The following is an 18,496-nucleotide window of genomic DNA, read 5'->3' as shown; positions in this document are numbered from 1 at the left end:
TTATAATCTAATTATCAGATGAATAAATAAATAATTTATTCTTTCCACGTTTTCATTTGTCTTTCGAATCAGACCAAGGCACGAAGCCCACGCATATCCTCACCAATTCTCTCATTTCCAATCTCACTCTCCCAAGTTTTTACTCTAGGAGGTGGTGCTATGGGAGATACTTTAATGGGGATGGTGGAGACGGCGGTGGGCAAGGCGGAGACGCCTCCAAATGTACAAACTGTGGCGGTGTCTGCGTCTGAGAAAGAGCTGCTGTGCCCAATATGTATGCAGATGATTAAGGACGCCTTCTTAACGGCGTGTGGCCACAGCTTCTGCTATATGTGCATTATCACTCATCTGCAGAACAAGAGCGACTGCCCCTGCTGCGCTCATTTTCTAACGACTTCTCAACTCTTCCCCAATTTCCTACTGGATAAGGTGCGATTAAAACTACCTGTGGTTTGAATTTGTTTTGTGATTTTTGTGTAGATTAGATTGAAAAATTCTGGTAGATGGATCGGTGGTTTTTGGTTTTGGTTTGTGAGTTGGGTGCTGGTTGTCATTTTGATTTGCTTGGTTTTGTGATTTAAATTTGGGTGCTGGTTGTCATTTTGATTTGCTTGGTTTTGTGATTTAAATTAACAAAACCAAGCAAATCAAAATGACAACCAACTCACAAACTGAAACCAAAAACCACCGATCCATCTACCAGAAATTTTCAATCTAAATTAAGATAAAAATTTTATGAATTTGTCTCAAGTCACTCACTTTTATCATGACATTGAGTCACAAGCTTAAAGAACGAATTTTAAATTCATGACATTGAAAGCAAAATAAACATTATGGATTTAAATCAGTCTCTGGTTTCAAATTCAATCCAAATAGACCCTTAATGATGATGGATCGGTGGCTTGTTCTGCCCAAGCATCATCTTTCCATGTATCAGAACTCCATTTATAGTATTGTTTGCCTGATGCCAGAGGAGACAAAAGCACCAGTATTGAATATGTATCCTTAAGTCTTTAATACCACTGACTCAGTTTCTCTATCTTAACCACCCATTCTACTTTAAAACAATAAATGGACCTTGATTGAGTCACAGATTACTTCTGTAATTTGAAGCCAGACTTCATTGACAAGAGCTGCATTGTTTCCCACTGGAAGACTTGCTAAATTCATGGGGACATATAAATACTCTCTCAAACTGCCATCATTAATTTATCTAACTACCTTAAGCTAAGTTTCACGTGAAATCAGAAGATCAAATTTGGTGGTGATGATTATAATAAATCATTTAATTCACGTGAAATCAGAATATCAAATTTGGTGGTGATGATTATAATAAATCATTTAATTCACGTGAAATCAGAATATCAAATTTGGTGGTGATGATTATAATAAATCATTTAAGACAATTTCCTTGAGTCTGTTCTTCCATGATTACCAGATGTACAACTATAACGTTGTTAGACTAAAGATGTTCTAATTAATCATTTGGATTTGCAGGGAAAAAAACCTTAAATATTTGGAAGTCTATTATCTATTCTACAATCTATTATACCAATACTTGCAATTCCCTTTTATACTTGAGCATGCAACAGTTTATGATTCAGCATTTTGTCCCTTTGTTGCCTGTTTTCGGTGAATTAGCATCTTGAAATGATGTACTTAATACCGCAGCTTATCTTTAAAAGGTTCTCTGTGCCACATTTGTAGCTATTGAAGAAGGCATTTGCTCACCAGTTGTCGAAAAGTGCAACTCCCTTAGAACAATTTCGTCAGTCACTGGAACAGGTGAATTCTGGTTAATATTATATAATCCTAGAAAGTAGTTATTATTAGGTCCAGAATTATTAAGGCTAGGATATTGGCTACCCTTGAATATTTTGTCGCTCCCCTCTTCTTTGTTTGAATGAAATTTGGTTATCAAAACCTAAATCGTAATTGTTTTCAAATTTGGATTTGAAAATTCTGAATCTATATTTTCAAAGAACTTGTAGATTAAAACATGAGATAACAAATTTTAGTATAATCAATCGCTCAGAGTATAAAGAAGCCTTGTATGTGATTCTTTATCTGATCAGAAGTCGAAGTAAAGGTAAAGCCATTTGGATGCTGAATTTTTTTTTGTTGAATTTCATGTTTATGTTTCTTAATAGTTTTGTAAAACTCATTGTTTATGTGTCTTCTTAGCTCACCTTTGTTAAGCGTATGAAATGTCTATGGAATAACATGCATCCAGCAACTGCTTGATTTCTCTTACTATCTAATGACATCTAATATGAAGTAAACCAGAACATTCTATTTGATTTCAATTTATTCTGCTGATTCAGTGAAGTATGCATCCGACACCCCTAAGTGCTAGGATGTGTTTCTTATCTATGGTTTTGTGCAGAGGCTTGACATCTTTTGTTCTTATCCAGGGTTGTGAAGCAACAATAAAGGACTTAGACACTCTGTTGGTTCTGGTGTCAGAGAAAAAGAGAGTAATGGAACAGGAAGAAGCTGAGAGAAACATGCAATTTTTACTTGATTTCTTACACTGTTTAAGAAAGCAAAAAGTTTCTGAACTCAATGAGGTTTGTCCATTATAATATTCAGTGTTGAAGAAGGGATTGCTCCATGATATTGAGAAATCTTGATAACAAAATAATTGTTTGGCATTTGTATTTTACTTCATCTAAATGTCGTACTCTTGTGCTAATAATGTCAGGTAGCTCTAGTAGAACTTTGTTCCTCCCAGTTCCTGCGAAACCAAACGATGTTAGATATTGGGTATCAGATTCATGCATTAAATTGATTTAGGGTGGATGAGCAGAAGCCAAAGCCATACTATTGAGTCAAACTCAATTAAAGCAGAGTGTTATACTTGGTTCAGCTCATTTGGATTCTGATTCTTGTGTTAAGAATTTTAGCTCAAGTTGTAGATTATTTGGTTTGCAGTTCTCGACAGAACCAAGCATATTTTAATCATATCCATGTTATTTTCTCCGGAGAACTATTTCCTTTTCTCCAACAACCAGTGCCAAGTCCAATCTTTCCCTATTTTTATTAAAATTAAAGCCTGGCTAGATCTATTTTATGTGTAAGTGTGACTTCGGTGATATGCAAAGATTGAACTTGGCACTTGTTGTTGGAGAAAAGGAAACAGTTCTCTAGGTGCTAATCATTAGCGATGAAAATATGTTAGCTTTAACCTATAATTTATGCTTGGGTAAAACCATCATAAGAAAAGTCATCACAAATAAAAATCTTTAAATACTCTGAGAACACATAGATTTGAAATTAGTTTTATACGTCTAGTGTAATGCTCGTGAAATTCTCTAACTCTAGTGCTTCTTCGGGGTTGTAGATTTTCATCTGCCCCAGTTGCTTCATCAACTATTTGCCAAGTGAGCCTCGAACCTGGTTCAACTTCATTTTCTTCCCCACCATCCACAATCCAACCTTGTGCATTTGAAGCATCTTTTTCAAGAATGACGTCGACGTTCCTTTCTTTATCTCTTTTTTTCTTGTTAAACAATCTAGCATATAATTGGATAAATACTAGATTGTTCAGCCTATTGGCATCCAACCTATTTCTTTTCTTTGTATGAATCTAAAAAAAAGCCGAGAAAGTAATTTGTATAGTTAGGAATATGAACATACACTTTAAAAATTAATAATTTATTTTAATTAAAGTTTAAACTTAATCCTTTAAATGCACTCCAATTTCTTTCACAAGTGAACTTGTAGTTAATGAAAGAATCCTCAATGCCACTCTTAGTATGTTAGGTGTGTGAGCACTGTAGGTACTTCACTATGCACATGGATCAAAAGTATCGTTATTTTTTTCACATGATTTTGCAGCCAATGCTTTCCCAAATAACCTAGTCTTATCTCTATATTTTGCAAATTCCTTATTAATAATTGTATCTTGCAGTTCAAACTCATCGGCATACAAAACTTCCATGCATTCAAAAATCCCTGCTGCGAACTCTCTATAAAGAGCAATAGAACTATCTTTGTAGTAGAAGTAGGAATTCAACAAAAAAGATGTGGCATGCAATGATGTATCAAGTCTATTCTTCATTTTTGACTCAATAATCAGTACGATAGGTTGATAATTTGATTCGACATTGTTCAGGGCCACCTTGATATCTTCCTTAGCTCGAAGAAGCTCCCCATATAGAAACCCCATGGGTGGCTTTCTAGCTCCGTCAACCAATCGGAAAACTCTTACCAAAGGAGCAAATATTTTCAAACAAAGTGTCACACCATTCTAAAAACTCATGCACATCACAGTAGAGTAAGCCAATTTCCCTTTGTTTGTTTCTGACCATTTACAGTTCTCTCACATATCACTTGTAAACATGGCCCTTAAACTAGATTTTTCTCAATCAAACTTTGCAATGTGAGGCAGTTTGATGCAAACCTGGTAACTCCTGGCCGGACTATGTCTCTTTTCTTCGTAAAACTTCTCATCAATGACAAAGTCTTATGGTGAGCATAAATGAAAATTGTAAAAGACTTGGCTTGGTCGATAATCTTTTTAAATCTTGGAAGCTTACCAATACTTTCAAGCATGATATTAACAATATGAGTTGCACATGAACTCCAAAAAATCTCAGGCCACTTTTCTTTCATCAATTTAGTCGCAACCATATTGTTGGTGGCATTGTCTGTTACAATCTGAACAACGTTCTGAGCTCCTACTTGTTCAACACAAAAATAAGTCCAGCTGCATGTGCCTCGTCTGTAGACTCCTTAGACTCTAAAAATACAGTACCCTCTTTGCAATTAACACACAAATTTAATATGCTTCGTCTTTTTCTATCATTCCATGCATCTGTCATAATTGAGCATCCATTATTTGCCCATTCTTTTTCGTGCTTCTTCAACAGTTGCTTTGTTCTTTCAACTTCAGCTTTCAAAAGTGGCTCTCTAAGTTGATATCGAGTTGGAGGCTTGAACCCTGGTCCAAATTGACCTACTGCCTCTATTAGTTGCTTGAAGTTATCATTATCAAGAGCATTGAACGTGATTCCATTTTCATAAGCCCATCTCCCAACATATTGTTGAACTTGTTGAGTTCTCTTTTTGAATAGACCCTCAATTATATTTTTTTGGCGAAGCACTTTACTCCTACTTGAACTTACATTTTCTGGAGCAATCATCGATGCATATCTATCCATGGGGCCAAGTAGATGAGGTTTTTTAATTTCATCTATCCCTTCAATTTCAGCATCTTCTTCTCCGTCTAGAGAAATATTCATCTGTGCTCTACAACTTTCTTCTTCCAGTATTTTGTTTTTCTTTTTGTTCGTCCCTTCAAAATAGCCTGTTTGCACTTATTACAATCTTCTTGTGATGCGTTTCGACAATCAGATATATTTCTAGGTATATTTCCTATGTGCTCGTGATTCTATACGCTCTACCGGACATCATTTTCTCACACAACTTACATTTAACTTTGTCGAGGTTCTTAGGATCAATCAACATACCAAACTCCCATCCGATTTCATTTGACTTTTCTCTTAAGAATCCGAGATTCGGGCTGAGTGATGGATGCAGTCGACGATGGATTGCTTGCGATTGTTACCCTCCAAATCTTGCTGAATACGAAACACTTGAACCTTTTCAGCAATAGACCAGCACCAAGAATATATATGTAACAGCTGAAGAATTACAAGAACTCTGAATCTATACCACAAAACCAAAGTCCATTCAATCATCCATTATACATAAGCAACTGATATGTAACCTTTTCACTTAAACTCTGAATCTATACCACAAAATCAAAGTCCAGACAATCATCCACTATTGGTTTTGAAACATTACTTGGTGCTACTGGTTTTTGGTTCCATCAAATTTCCAGAAAGCAAAAATTAGAAGTGCTGTATTAAAAATTTAAAATAGAGATGGAACGAGAAGGAGTCCCGGCTTGTAGGCTGTAGGAATGGCGTGAACTTTAGAAGGAGTCTTTGGAACGAGAAGGAGTCCTGGCCGAGAAGGAGTCTCTGAATCGAGACTCTGGAAAATAACGAGAAGGAAAGAAAGCCAGCAGAACTAGTGAGGCCAAATTTTATTTTTTTAAATGGGCTTGTTAGCGGATCTTTAAATTTTAACAGCCCATTTTTTTTAAAAAAATCAGGCCCACCTAGGTGGCTGGCCTCCGCCTGGGGCGAAAAAGGTGCGGTTGGTCTCCGCCTAGCGCTTAGGCGGCCGCCTAGGACGCAATTTAGAACACTGTTTTTTACTTGTAAATGTCTGGGTTAGCCTTTTGTTTTGCGGCATTGTTTCCATTGCATCAAATATGGAGGATCAGACAATTAAAATCCAATTAATAAGACGTCGGCTAATTGATAAAATGCCGGTATGGGACATATTTGAATGATATAATGATTATTCAATTGACATTGAAGAAGTTGACAGGTAGGAAAAATTAAAAGAACAAGAGGTTTTGGTGGATCTTTCTAAGTGGAGCTTGTCTGAGTGAGTGACCATGCATGTAACAAAATAATGGATCTAAACTGAATATTGAGTCAATTTTTTAAAAATTACTTTTAACACACTTGGAGACAATTTCATAGATTTAATTGTTAATTGATCATCTAAGATGCTAATGAGAATGATAAGTTCTGTAGAATCCATACTTAAGGAAAGTTCGAATATATTCGATTGCCATAGATGAGATGGTGGAGCTTATTGCGTAACCCAGCCGCGGGAGTGGTTTACAGATGTAACCCTCAGAATATTTTGTTTATGTTTGAATCAATATCATCACATTTGTTCTGAATGTGTAAGATATTTTAGTGCTAGGCTAAAACATAATATGTAAGAAGATGATAGCTAACATCTTACCTGATAGCAGACATAAACTTGGAATAGAATGGAAATGAGCAGGATCACCAGTTCTGAAAATCTGAGTTCTAAAATGATGTTGCAATGTAGAGATACAATGACTATTCCAGATATAGCCACAATAATGATGCTTGAAAATAAGGCCAAGGCAAGGAACCATTCACATTGTGAACTGCTGACTTGGATTGAGAGATAGAGTTTGATGTGGCGAAGTTAATTGAATAAAATGGTGCAGGCATCAGATACGAGGATGTTCTAGTGTGGACTAGCTGAAAATTGACTATACTATAGTTTAGAGGGGGGTACATTGGTTTTTGTAAGTATGTGTTTGTAAAACTATATGCATGTTATGGTTTACAGCTATAAGTTCTCAAAGATTGAGCTATCATCCCTCAAAATTGATGGAGTCTTCTACTATCTTACCTCTTATTTTTAATTTGAGTCCAGTTTTTAGTATTTTCTTATGTGTTTCTTAAGTAATTATGTTATCCATCTCGAGTTCAAATGGGAGTTAACACTTATCTTCGAAGTTTTTGGTACTTCCATTAATAATTTTAATTGAGTGGCTATATTTGTGAAATAGTCTCATTTAGTTTCAAGTTTTCTATAGTCTATTGTATTTCTAGCAATAGTTTATAAAATGCTTTGTAAAAACTGTAACGTCTATCTTCTTTTTAGGTGCAACACGATCTCCGGTATATCAAAGAGGACATAAATGCTGTTGAAAGGCACAGAATAGAGCTTTACAGAGCAAGAGACAGGTCTTCTAGTAATCTACAGATGATCTCTTATGAACCAGTGGTAACAAGATCTCAGGCTTCTTCAGTTGATAGAAATACATCCGGCATTGTTATTAACTCTTGTGATGCAAAAGGAGTAATAACTTCTGTTAACTTCAAAAACAAGAAAGAGGAGAAAAAGGCTCAAGTTAACCCCCTTGGAACCGAGAGCAAGGATGCTTCTTTTAATGGGCCAACTTCACAGCATATAAGTCAGTCTGGCTTGGCCGTACTTCGGAAAAAGCGCGTCCATGCACAGGTTGGGAAAACAATATTATGTTTTTGTTGTGCTCTTTGATTATTCTGAGAAAAACCGAATTTAGTGAATTGCTAGTGATTTACTTTTTTAAGATTTGGGCCAGACTCTGTTTCCAAGATTTAGATCCGTCTTTCAGTTCATACTGGTGGCACATTGTAAATGTCAAGAAATAGTAAAAAAATAAAAATAGATATCAAAATAATTTCTCTGTGCAATTTTTTTTTTATTTTTTAAGATTTTTGGTTTTTAATCTATTACAATCTCAAGGGAATCTTCCACAAGCATTGGGTAGCGTGTAATATTTTAAAAAAGATGTTGGCAATTTCGATATATGTCCGTTAGCTCTACAGCTGTGATTCTTATTTTTGCTTCCAATAGTTTGATCATACTTCATTGTGGAAGTGCATGCAACATTTTGGTAATTTACCTGATGTGGCTCATAATTTTCCAAAGATGAAGAGTGAAGACATACAAATTCCATCATTTTGTATCTTTGGAACCTTTTTCTTCATTCTGCGGTTGTAATTTCTTGTCATTTATTAAGCAGTCTGCCCACAAATTACTTTATATACCTGTTGTAAATGTAGAAGACTGCACGGTATGGGGAACGTGTTTTCATTGGTGATTAAATCAAGAGATACATCATGCACTTGTATAAAAATCTGATCTGCCTAACTTCCCTATAAAGATAAACTGATAACAGCCTAATCTAATAATTTAAATATAAATCTGCTATCTTAACAACTAATTAAAGATAATAGTCATTATTATCCTTCTGCGATACCTTTTTGTTCAGTTAATTTAATTGCGCGATTTTCATTGCTCTTATGAAACTCTAAAATTCTGGACCTCAGAAAGTCATATTATCGGTAACTGAGTATTTGAGAGGCTTGAATTTGGATGGTTAAATGAAATGATGGAAAAGCAACTTTGAATAATTTGTCAATTTCATTGAAATTTTTTGATCCAACTCAAGTATTTTATTACCTAAATAATTGTTCGATTTAAAATTTTCAATTGATACCGACATAATTATCTTTTCGGGGAATGAAATTCTATGTTATATTGTCAAAGATGTGGAATTTATTTGAAAGGATCCCGGTACAAAGATAGTGTGATATATAGATTTTTCCCTGTTGTATCTTGTAAAGGCAGTAAAATCTGATTTAGAACTTTGGTTATTTTCAGTAGCATTTTTTCTTGTGAAAGAGATTGCATACCTCATAAATAAACTTAAAGTGTCATTTTCCTTTTATCCTGGCAATGGGGGATGATTGCAGTAGGGTTATCTCATTTGTTAATTTTGTTAATTGACAGTTAAAATATGTTTCAACTCAAATTTCATTTAGGATTTTTTTTCAAATGTCTTGTTATCTTTTAGCTATTATTATATCTTTTTTTGATTAGTTGTTTTACTACAATACATCAATGATAGCGGTGTTGCTACATGAGCATAGAATGTAGTTATGGCTTCGACTAGAAAGTTCATTAGCTAGGGAAAAAGGTATTTGCAAATTTAATTTAGAAGTTTTATTTAGGTTCTTATAAGTACATAGTTAATGTTTTTGTACTTGTGTTGCTGAAAATTTTGAAATGAATGATGACGGGCTCCTTGTTTTTTTTATAACAAGAGAGGCACTTGATATGGATTCTTACTTCTATATTCTTATAGCGTTGTGTACTTGACTAGTGGCCATAAATGAAAGCTTGATTTTCCCTCCTAATGCTCTTCTTGACCTTTCAAAACCTTACATTCGCCATATGGAATTCCATATAGTTAATTTGGAGGACGATGCATTATTATTTTTACTTGGAAAACAACATTTGTTATTTTCATGTCTTCTACGGGCTTGATTTGTTTATCTCTAAATAGCTTTCTTGCTTGTGGTCCAGGATTTGTTCACATATTTTACTTTTATTTTGTTAAGTTGAAGAACAATAGATATATGGATAGGTTGATAATTTTAACCGGATACCCGGTAACACTTTTGAACTGAAATTTTCTTGTACCTCATGTTCACCTCCTTCCTGTGAAATTATTATCTTTCTTTGTAGTTTAATGATCTTCAAGACTTTTATTTACAAACACGACGCCAGGCAAGCAACCAATTGCTGAACCAATTAAAGAAAGACAAAAGTAAATTCAATAGAGAAGGCTATAGTGTTGGTTTAGTTGATTTTCAGACAGTTCTAAGTACTTTCACACGGTACAGGTAGAGATCTAGAGTCTTTTTCCATAAAGTATCATACAAGCATGCTTGGTCTTCATTTTCTATTTTTTCAAGCTATTTTTCTAATGTATTTTAGTGACCTTATTTTGGAACAGTCGATTGCGAGTACTTGCTGAGCTTAGGCATGAAGATCTGTTTCATCATGGCAATAATATTGTTTCAAGGTATGAAGATGTTGGTAAAAAATGGTTAGCTTATCTTTTGCATAATTTAATCTATAATCGATGTAGTGTAAACATTTGCTATTTTAAGTTGATTGAATCACCACATCCACTTGAATAAAGATGGACTTTCATGGCAATCGCTAATTGTCAAGTCAGTTGAAGAAAACCCCCACCTGGCAAAAAAATTGTGAAGAAAGTTTACTATTCAGTGCTAATTATTCTTAATTTTTTGTCAAAAAATTAACTGTAGGAATTCTTTGTTTTGGGATAAACAAGTTTCTTGTCTCATTTGTCTCTGGCTAATCAAGTCCTAAGCTGCATTTGTCATGGATTAGATTTAATGCTAATTGGTCATGGGATTCTGATATTACTATCCTGCTCATTCTGTTGCCATTATCAACAGGATACTCCTGAACCTGCTTTTATGTTTGATCTGATTTTAAGAGATTTTCGTGCATCTTTTTTCATGTTGCATGGTTTTCTCAACCGTTTCTGTTTTATATCCGTTATAAATTTTGATTCCCTAGCCTTTTTATCAATTGTAGTTTCTGCTTGAATATGTAAGAGTGCTCCGTAATTATTGCAGTATAGAATTTGATCGAGATGATGAACTGTTTGCCACTGCTGGGGTGTCACGGCGCATTAAAGTCTTTGATTTCTCTTCAGTAGGTTTCTCTCCCCTGTATCCCTTCCCTTCTTCCCATTGCATGTGCCTTGTTTGTTTTATGTATATTTAGGCAGGCGCATACAAAATGAAGTGAGAGTATGTACAAAGACTAAACTCAAAGAGGAGAGGCGTTACAAATGGGGTTTGTTGAACTTGAGGAGTAATTGGAAAAGAAAATAATAACAAAGAGAGTATTTTGGGTATTTGCCCTTCAATATTAATGATTGCGCAAAAGTGGCATGAGGCTTAAGTAAACATCCAAAAACTTAAATCACTGCCGGGCCAATGGAATTTTTCAGGCTTAAACAATCATGCCAAACACAGGATGATGCAGGATAAATAAGTAATTTAACCCTAATAACCAAACTATATCCAGGAGAATTGATTGGATTCTGTTCCTCGTGTTGGAAGCTTGATATACATGAATAAAATCCAAGATTACATGATGTCAATAAAAACTGTTATTTCTATAAATCAGTCTGTAACTTTTCATTTTAGATTAATTGAATGAGAAAAATATTTCTTCCAGTGTTTCTTATCTCAGTAAACGGCAACAATTCTATTGTGACATAGATCCAAGCCTGCTTGGATGTTATTGCAGATTGAGTTCCTATAGCATCTACTCTGTATCCGTTCTCGTAATAAAAATGGTAAGCCCAAGTTTCTATAGGAGTCTGTTATAACTCCTTATTAATCAATTAAAACTCTTCTCCCAACCAATATGGAACAGGGGTTACACAATCACCCCTCTTTCAGAATGCAACATTCATTTCGCTAATTAACCCAATCAATCCACTTGCACTTGGAATCTAGAGGTGACAATTTTTGTCAAGCCCAGGTCCACACCAGTGCAAGTGTGATTGCACAATCAGATCCAGTAACAGCTACTCCAAATGGTACTAAATGGTCAACTCAAGTTTTTATAGAATCCCCTCCTAACTCTTTAATAATCAATTTTTGGAACAGAGGGTTCTACATTTGATATTAGAGCTAATAAGATCACATGTTTGATTTTCATGATTTCACGATAATATGATTGCTAAGAAAGGATTGTTGGGGAGCAACAACACTCTACCGGGCTTGCGCGACTTTAATTCATATAAGTGAATCTTACCTTTTTTGCAGCAGCTTATGAGACTTAAGAACATGCCTTTTTAATCAGGTTGTCAATGAAACTACAGACGTGCACTGCCCAGTTGTGGAAATGTCGACGCGATCTAAGCTTAGCTGCTTGACCTGGAACAAATTTGCCAAAAACATTATAGCTAGCAGTGATTACGAAGGAATAGTCACTGTTTGGGATGTGACTACACGACAGGTATCCAGCTGAGCCATGAATTATATATTACTTCTTGCCACGAAGCAAAAATCCTCATCGGCTTAATGGTGGTGCTCAAATTTGTGTTATTTGATGTTTTTTTGGTTACTTGGAAAATAGTTAAAATTTCTGGCTTTATCCAGAGTGTTGTGGAATATGAGGAGCATGAAAAACGTGCATGGAGTGTAGATTTTTCCCGAACTGAACCGTCGATGCTCGTCTCTGGTAGTGACGACTGCAAGGTGAAGTAAGAACAATTTTCATTATCTAACTGGAGTAATGGTTAACTAATTCTGGCAGACACTATAGGCCAGAGAGAAAATGAATAATTTGATTGAGAATTATACAAATGGACTGAACTCTCGTTTTAGTTGCCTTCACATGCTTCAAAGTTTGGTTGTTTTATCACCTCTAATCCTGTTGATCAAATTTCTGTTCATATTTGATGTTTTCTTGGTAACTACTAAAGCTGTTTGGAATATTCCAACACAAGTAACCTGAGAAACTCATAAATAAGAACATTTAAATAATTCAACATTGATTTGGCATAGAGCATCAGTGCTCGAGGTAACAAAATATAGACCAACCAATTTCTGTTAACAAATAAAATCCTTGGAATTCATGATTGTTAAGATTCATATGCATAACTTAGTTAATTGAATGATAATAAACCTATGTCCAAGTTACTATATGACTTGGATAAATGCATTAGATATATATCAGTGAAATAATGTATTTGTCTTCAAATTAAATTGATCTAATGGCTGGGAGTTCAATTCCAAACCACCACACTGAACTACTTTAAGAACCTCTTTGAGATAATAAAACTCGACGAAGGTTAATCATGTGCCTTTTTGTTAGAGAATGATATAGCATGGCAGCTTATGCATGTCTCACGATATTTTATTATTTAAAAATATTGTAGAGAGAACTAGAAGAAGAAAAAGAAAGAATCAAATCCATCAGATAAAGGCGAGAAGTATGTCTCTGAAAATATGATAAGTTTTTCTCTGGTTTTACATAGCACTGGGTCTGATAATTTATACAGAATAATCTGACTTAAATCTAGGCACATTCCCTTAAGTTTAGGTACTTGACAATAATTATCCTTAATTAGCCTATGTACCTAAGAAGCAAATATTCACAGAATATCTCTACACAAACACAATAATTCCTTCCATTTTCTCCCAAATATATACAGTAAATAATAAAATAGTTAAGCACTTCATTTTCAATTCTCGAATATTTGTCAAATCTTCGTAAAAATTATGTGAATGATTAGTTTTTTACTCATTTAAACATGAGAATGTCTAGATACGAGACTAACGATATTCACTTATCGAGTATTAAACTAGAAAAATGTTGAATAGTTTTTGTAATTTATCAAGTGGCATCTATATTCCTTAAAATGCAGATTTATTCCCTTCCTGTAAGGTTTATTTTTTGTTAATAAACAAATAGGGGTTTGCTACCCTCCACGATATTGGCTGATGTTTAATTAAAGTGAATGGTGTTCTATGTCTCATACTAATGTTTAAATATTGTTGGTCATGGTTGCCTTTTGCCTGTATAGTGATGCTAATAATGCGTGATATTGACCATGGATGAACAAAAACTGGAGGATCAAGTTTGCTTTAAACCTTTTTTATTAACCATGGATTGGATGACACCATCAGTCTCTTGGTTGGGAGTGGTCATGAGTTCAATTCCATGTTATCCCCTTTGTAGTAATACTAAAAACAAGTTTGCATGTTTTTTAAAGATTTGGTGCATAACAACTATTTTACTCGCTCTATTTGTTTTGGTGCAAATCCATATCTACCTCGTTGGCGTTTAACAAAAATATGGACTGTATAGACTGCTAAATGTTTTTCTAGCCTGAGATTGTTTTAGTGGTCAACGTTTAACTCTGTGGATCTAAACATTCCTGAGTGTCCCTTTTGATGTCAGCAAGTGATGGAATTTCAGGTTAAAGTGTGGTGCACAAATCAAGAGGCTAGTGTTCTCAATATTGATATGAAGGCAAATATATGCTGTGTAAAGTATAGTCCCGAGTCTAGTAAATTTGTTGCGGTAAGTTCTCCTCTTTGTTAGCGTATTCCAACTTCTTCCCATTATCCTTATTTATGTGGTGGTGGGCTTAGTAGCAAAATTGAGTGGAAATATCCAAAACCCGCCATATCTATAGACAAACTATGTAGGAAATATAAAAATGGGTTGATTGGTCGTCCACGAGGGTTGACCTGAGCCAGAATATTTCAAATACATCTTTTTGAACTGTTTGGAGCAAGTAGTTTCAAAATGGTTATAGAAAATAAAAGTAAGAGGTCATAAAGAAAAGATAGAACCATTATTGAAGCATATGCATTATGAAAATGGTTCCTTCCCATTTCGTATTAGATCACTGAAGAATGATCGTTCATAAAATGGTTAATAGTTTAATTATAACAATCTAGAACAAAATAAGTTTTTATTCAATAATTTTATCCAAAAAAATCATATCATTTTTCCGTCTTTGGTTGTGTGAGTTGATATTCTTATTTTTTTTTCCCAAAGCTAGCTGTAATTGCTAACTAAATTTTGATGTATTGAAGTACATTTATATTGTCTATCATGTTGAAGATTTTTTCTTTTTCAATAATTTCCTACTAGATCTTAATGTTAAATACATTAATGCTTCGTTTCATGCCATATTTTTGAAAATATGATTATATATGTTTGAAAAGCCTGTTTAATATCCAATGAATTCATATTCTATATATGATAAAGAAATTTGATTTGATTTAAGAAAATTGCTATTTTTTTTTTATACATTTTCATAATCGAGTTTATTTTTCTCTTTGAACTTTAGTTGATTAGATTACTTATGAATATGTTTGTCAGATATATATTATAGTATACAACCAAAACCTATGAAGTAGAAGAATAAGAAAAATAGTCATTTGAAGTGAGGGTCTTGGATCAAGGTTTTTTTACTAGTTCCTTGACAAATTTTGAAGTTGATGTATAGTATATTTGGAATCCCATTTTTGGTCATGACATAATGTGATCCAAATCGAGAGTTGTAATTGTCCTGTTGCAAAACGGAAGTAGAATTGTTTTTACAAAAATAATGAAAAAAGGAAGGATAATTTTCTTGTTCAGAATTTTTTTTTAAACTTTTGGCTATTTGAATGGATACTTACAATTTTTTTTTGAATTATATGCTCATTGAATTAGTTTGAAGAAAATTTAGTTGAGCATGATTGGATTAATGATGTTTGAAAGTTTTCATTTTGAATTATAAATATTAAGATTGACTTTGTATCATATGTAATATTATCTCATTTTTAAAATATGGTATTTAGACACGCTCTTGGCATCCTTTGGGAGGGGCCAAAGAGAGAACTGCATAATGTTTGGCAAAGTTGAATAATTTTAAGCATTATAAAATGAATAATTTGGATTTCCTTCCATGATTTCTCTGAATTTGGGGAAATAAATGTTTGGATTTATTCATTTCGGCCATTATTTTGTTTATAATTAAATTCGTCTAATTTTAAAATATTTAGTCAAGTTGAATCAATGGCCCTTGAAAATGCAATCTTTGATTAAAAGATGGAGGAAATGAATACAGTTCACCGTATTAGATAACATGAATTATATTATTTAACATGTTCAAGGATTTGAGGACAGGTATTGAACCGGTCAAAACCCGGTTGGACCAGTTCACAATTTTTTTAGTATTTTTTTGGATTTAATTTTTTAATATATTTTTTGTTATTTATATGATTATTTGAATTTTGAACTTTGTTAAAAATATTATTTTAGTTTTATTAGAGCTTATTTGATTTTTTAAACCTGAGAAAATATATATATATATATTTTTATTATTTATGTATACATTTAAGATGTTCATACTATTATTTTATATGATATAACATTGTTGGGTTTGACTGTTCTGTTAAACTTGTCCAATCGTTTGAACCTTTATTTTAATGTGTGCCGGTTCGATCACCAGCCCAGTTAGAAAAGCATTGTCCAAAACATTTACAATCATGCTTTTTAAGAAAATTTGTAACATGCGGAAAATAAAATGAATTTCTTTCATAAAATAATGTTTTATTGTAGGATATTTATAGTTGAATTACAAACGTTTTCTGATAAATAAACATTAATTTTTCGTTGGTCTTATATCAATCCCGAAAAGGAAAACGAGTCATTATCATAATCCAGATGCTTCAATAATGTTGCTATTTTTGCTTTAGGATAAAATGATCATCGTCTTACTTTATTTTCCATAAATATTTATTTTAAAATAATGGAAGTTGATGGGAATTATTGGATAGAGCAAATTATTCCCTCCAAATAATTAAAAAAACAAATATTTCGGGTCAGGTCAACCCTGATGGGCTACCATCAACCTATTTTTATATTTTTGTTATTGATATAACCTTTTTAATTAAAAAATATGATAATTATCAACCTAATTTTATATTTCCTACACAACCTTCATAGTATAACTTTTGCTTGAAGCAATCCTAATACCTACCTTGTCTGTGCAGGTTGGTTCTGCTGACCATCACATCCATTATTATGACTTGAGAAACACCTGCCATCCACTCCATATTTTTGGCGGACACAAAAGGACAGTATCACATGTTAAATTTTTATCCAATAACGAGCTTGCTTCTGCATCAACGGACAATACTCTGCAATTATGGGATGTTAAGAACAATCTGCATGTAAGTTTCTCATTAAAGAGAGATCAGATCCTATCCCCCTACGATCGGTTTTCACCCATGTTATTGTTCTTTTGTATTATGGTATTTGTGAAACACAGATTGATGTATTTCAGGTCCGGACCTTTAGAGGGCACACAAATGAGAAGAATTTTGTTGGTCTTACAGGGAACAATGAGTTCCTAGCTTGTGGCAGTGAAACAAATGAAGTGTTTATCTACCACAAGGTAATGGTATCCTACTTAAAGTTGCTCTTGTTTTGTCACTTGCTAGAGTTTTATTGTTTCTCTTTGTGAAAAATCCGGGACAATTCGAAAAACATAGGCTATCGCCAAACCTGCGACATGGCATAGATTTGGGTCTCCTGATTTGGATGACAACGACGAAGATGCGGGATCTTATTTCATCAGTGCGGTGTGCTGGAAGAGCGAAAGCCCCACCATGTTAGCTGCCAATAGTAAAGGAACAATCAAAGTGCTGGTCCTTGCTGCTTGAATTGTATAGGTAAATAATAGCAATATTGAGCGAAAGGTGGAACTTATACTTAGGTTGGTCTTTACATGATTTTATCCTCACAAATTTATACCACATGCATGACTCTATGCTCACTTATTATGTCGTGTAATTATTGTTGGAGGACAATAACTATTACTGCTGTCAGATATGGTAATTTACGTGTCATACCGATCAAAATATATAGTTCTGGTCGTTGCACAGATTCAAATTACTATTTTGAACCATCGCCATAAACAATTCTTTCAATATGCACACAACCTTGATTCTTGCATTTGATATCAGAGCCTTTATTATGTTCAGATTCTCGTTATTGCAAGTTAGAAATGTTGGATCAATTTTATTTACATGGATGTGTTGTGGGTAGTTTATTAAGTTAAATCCAAAATTAAAGTGATTTATTAAAGTTTTTCTTATTGACTTTAATGCATCTAATATGTTGTAGGCTTTTAATATGTAGAGACATAAGTTTAATTTCTATTTTTATGATAACCTAAAATAGAAATATCAGAAAATAATTATAAATATTATCTATATATAGGTTATGGTCCGCAAATCGCGTGCAATCACGTTCTATATCCTCTTTTTCATTTAGAAAATAATTCAGAAGAGAAAACTAAATGATTCTCCTAAGGAAAAGAGTACGTAGATTTGGAAAACCAAAACGTGTTTTAAAGAATTCAGGATTATGGTTATAGGTACGTTTACGCTTAAGTTTTTAGTCAAATTTTTAATGATTTAGTATGACAGATTTTGTGGTTTATGTGGATTTTTCCCAGCAAGTGGTATCATAATCATTCATGCTTGAATCATTGAGATTTGTTTAAGTTTTGGATATTTGGAAAAAATAACTTCAGACCTAGAAAATATTTTAGGTTTAACGTTTCAGTTTTTTCTTTAAAAAAAATCTTCAGAAAATTGAAACTACTGTGTTTTTTTTTCGGGCGTCCCAACACATTTTGTATGGAATTTTCTAATTTTTTTTTAAAACGGTTCAGGTTTGTTCGGTT

General features: G+C 33.6%; 1 protein-coding gene and 1 pseudogene across 1 annotated transcript; one reads left to right on the top strand and one right to left on the bottom strand.

The window, feature by feature from the left end:
• Positions 1 to 55: 55 nt before the first annotated feature.
• LOC142526627 (E3 ubiquitin-protein ligase COP1-like) lies at positions 56 to 17,668 on the top strand. Its single transcript, XM_075631140.1, has 13 exons — positions 56 to 429; positions 1,708 to 1,785; positions 2,415 to 2,570; positions 7,513 to 7,872; positions 9,928 to 10,085; positions 10,199 to 10,267; positions 10,854 to 10,932; positions 12,097 to 12,252; positions 12,396 to 12,494; positions 14,221 to 14,325; positions 16,797 to 16,976; positions 17,090 to 17,200; positions 17,298 to 17,668. The coding sequence occupies exons 1-13, from the start codon at positions 160 to 162 to the stop codon at positions 17,466 to 17,468; spliced, it is 1,992 nt and encodes a 663-aa protein (XP_075487255.1). The 5' UTR covers positions 56 to 159; the 3' UTR covers positions 17,469 to 17,668.
• LOC142527872 (uncharacterized) lies at positions 3,847 to 5,288 on the bottom strand (annotated as a pseudogene).
• Positions 17,669 to 18,496: the final 828 nt, after the last annotated feature.

This window comes from Primulina tabacum, chromosome 15 (assembly GCF_025594145.1).
Source record: "Primulina tabacum isolate GXHZ01 chromosome 15, ASM2559414v2, whole genome shotgun sequence".
NCBI classification, from domain to species: Eukaryota; Viridiplantae; Streptophyta; class Magnoliopsida; order Lamiales; family Gesneriaceae; genus Primulina; species Primulina tabacum.
This window is presented reverse-complemented; position numbering and strand designations above follow the sequence as displayed.

What these genes read in the sequence shown, in the direction of transcription:
- LOC142526627 (XM_075631140.1), top strand. Translation starts at nt 160, where the DNA reads ATGGGAGATACTTTAATGGGGATGGTGGAGACGGCGGTGGGCAAGGCG. An exon ending in CCAATTTCCTACTGGATAAG is followed by an intron (nt 430 to 1,707) that starts GTGCGATTAAAA and finishes CCACATTTGTAG; the next exon opens with CTATTGAAGAAGGCATTTGC. An exon ending in AGTCTAGTAAATTTGTTGCG is followed by an intron (nt 14,326 to 16,796) that starts GTAAGTTCTCCT and finishes TTGTCTGTGCAG; the next exon opens with GTTGGTTCTGCTGACCATCA.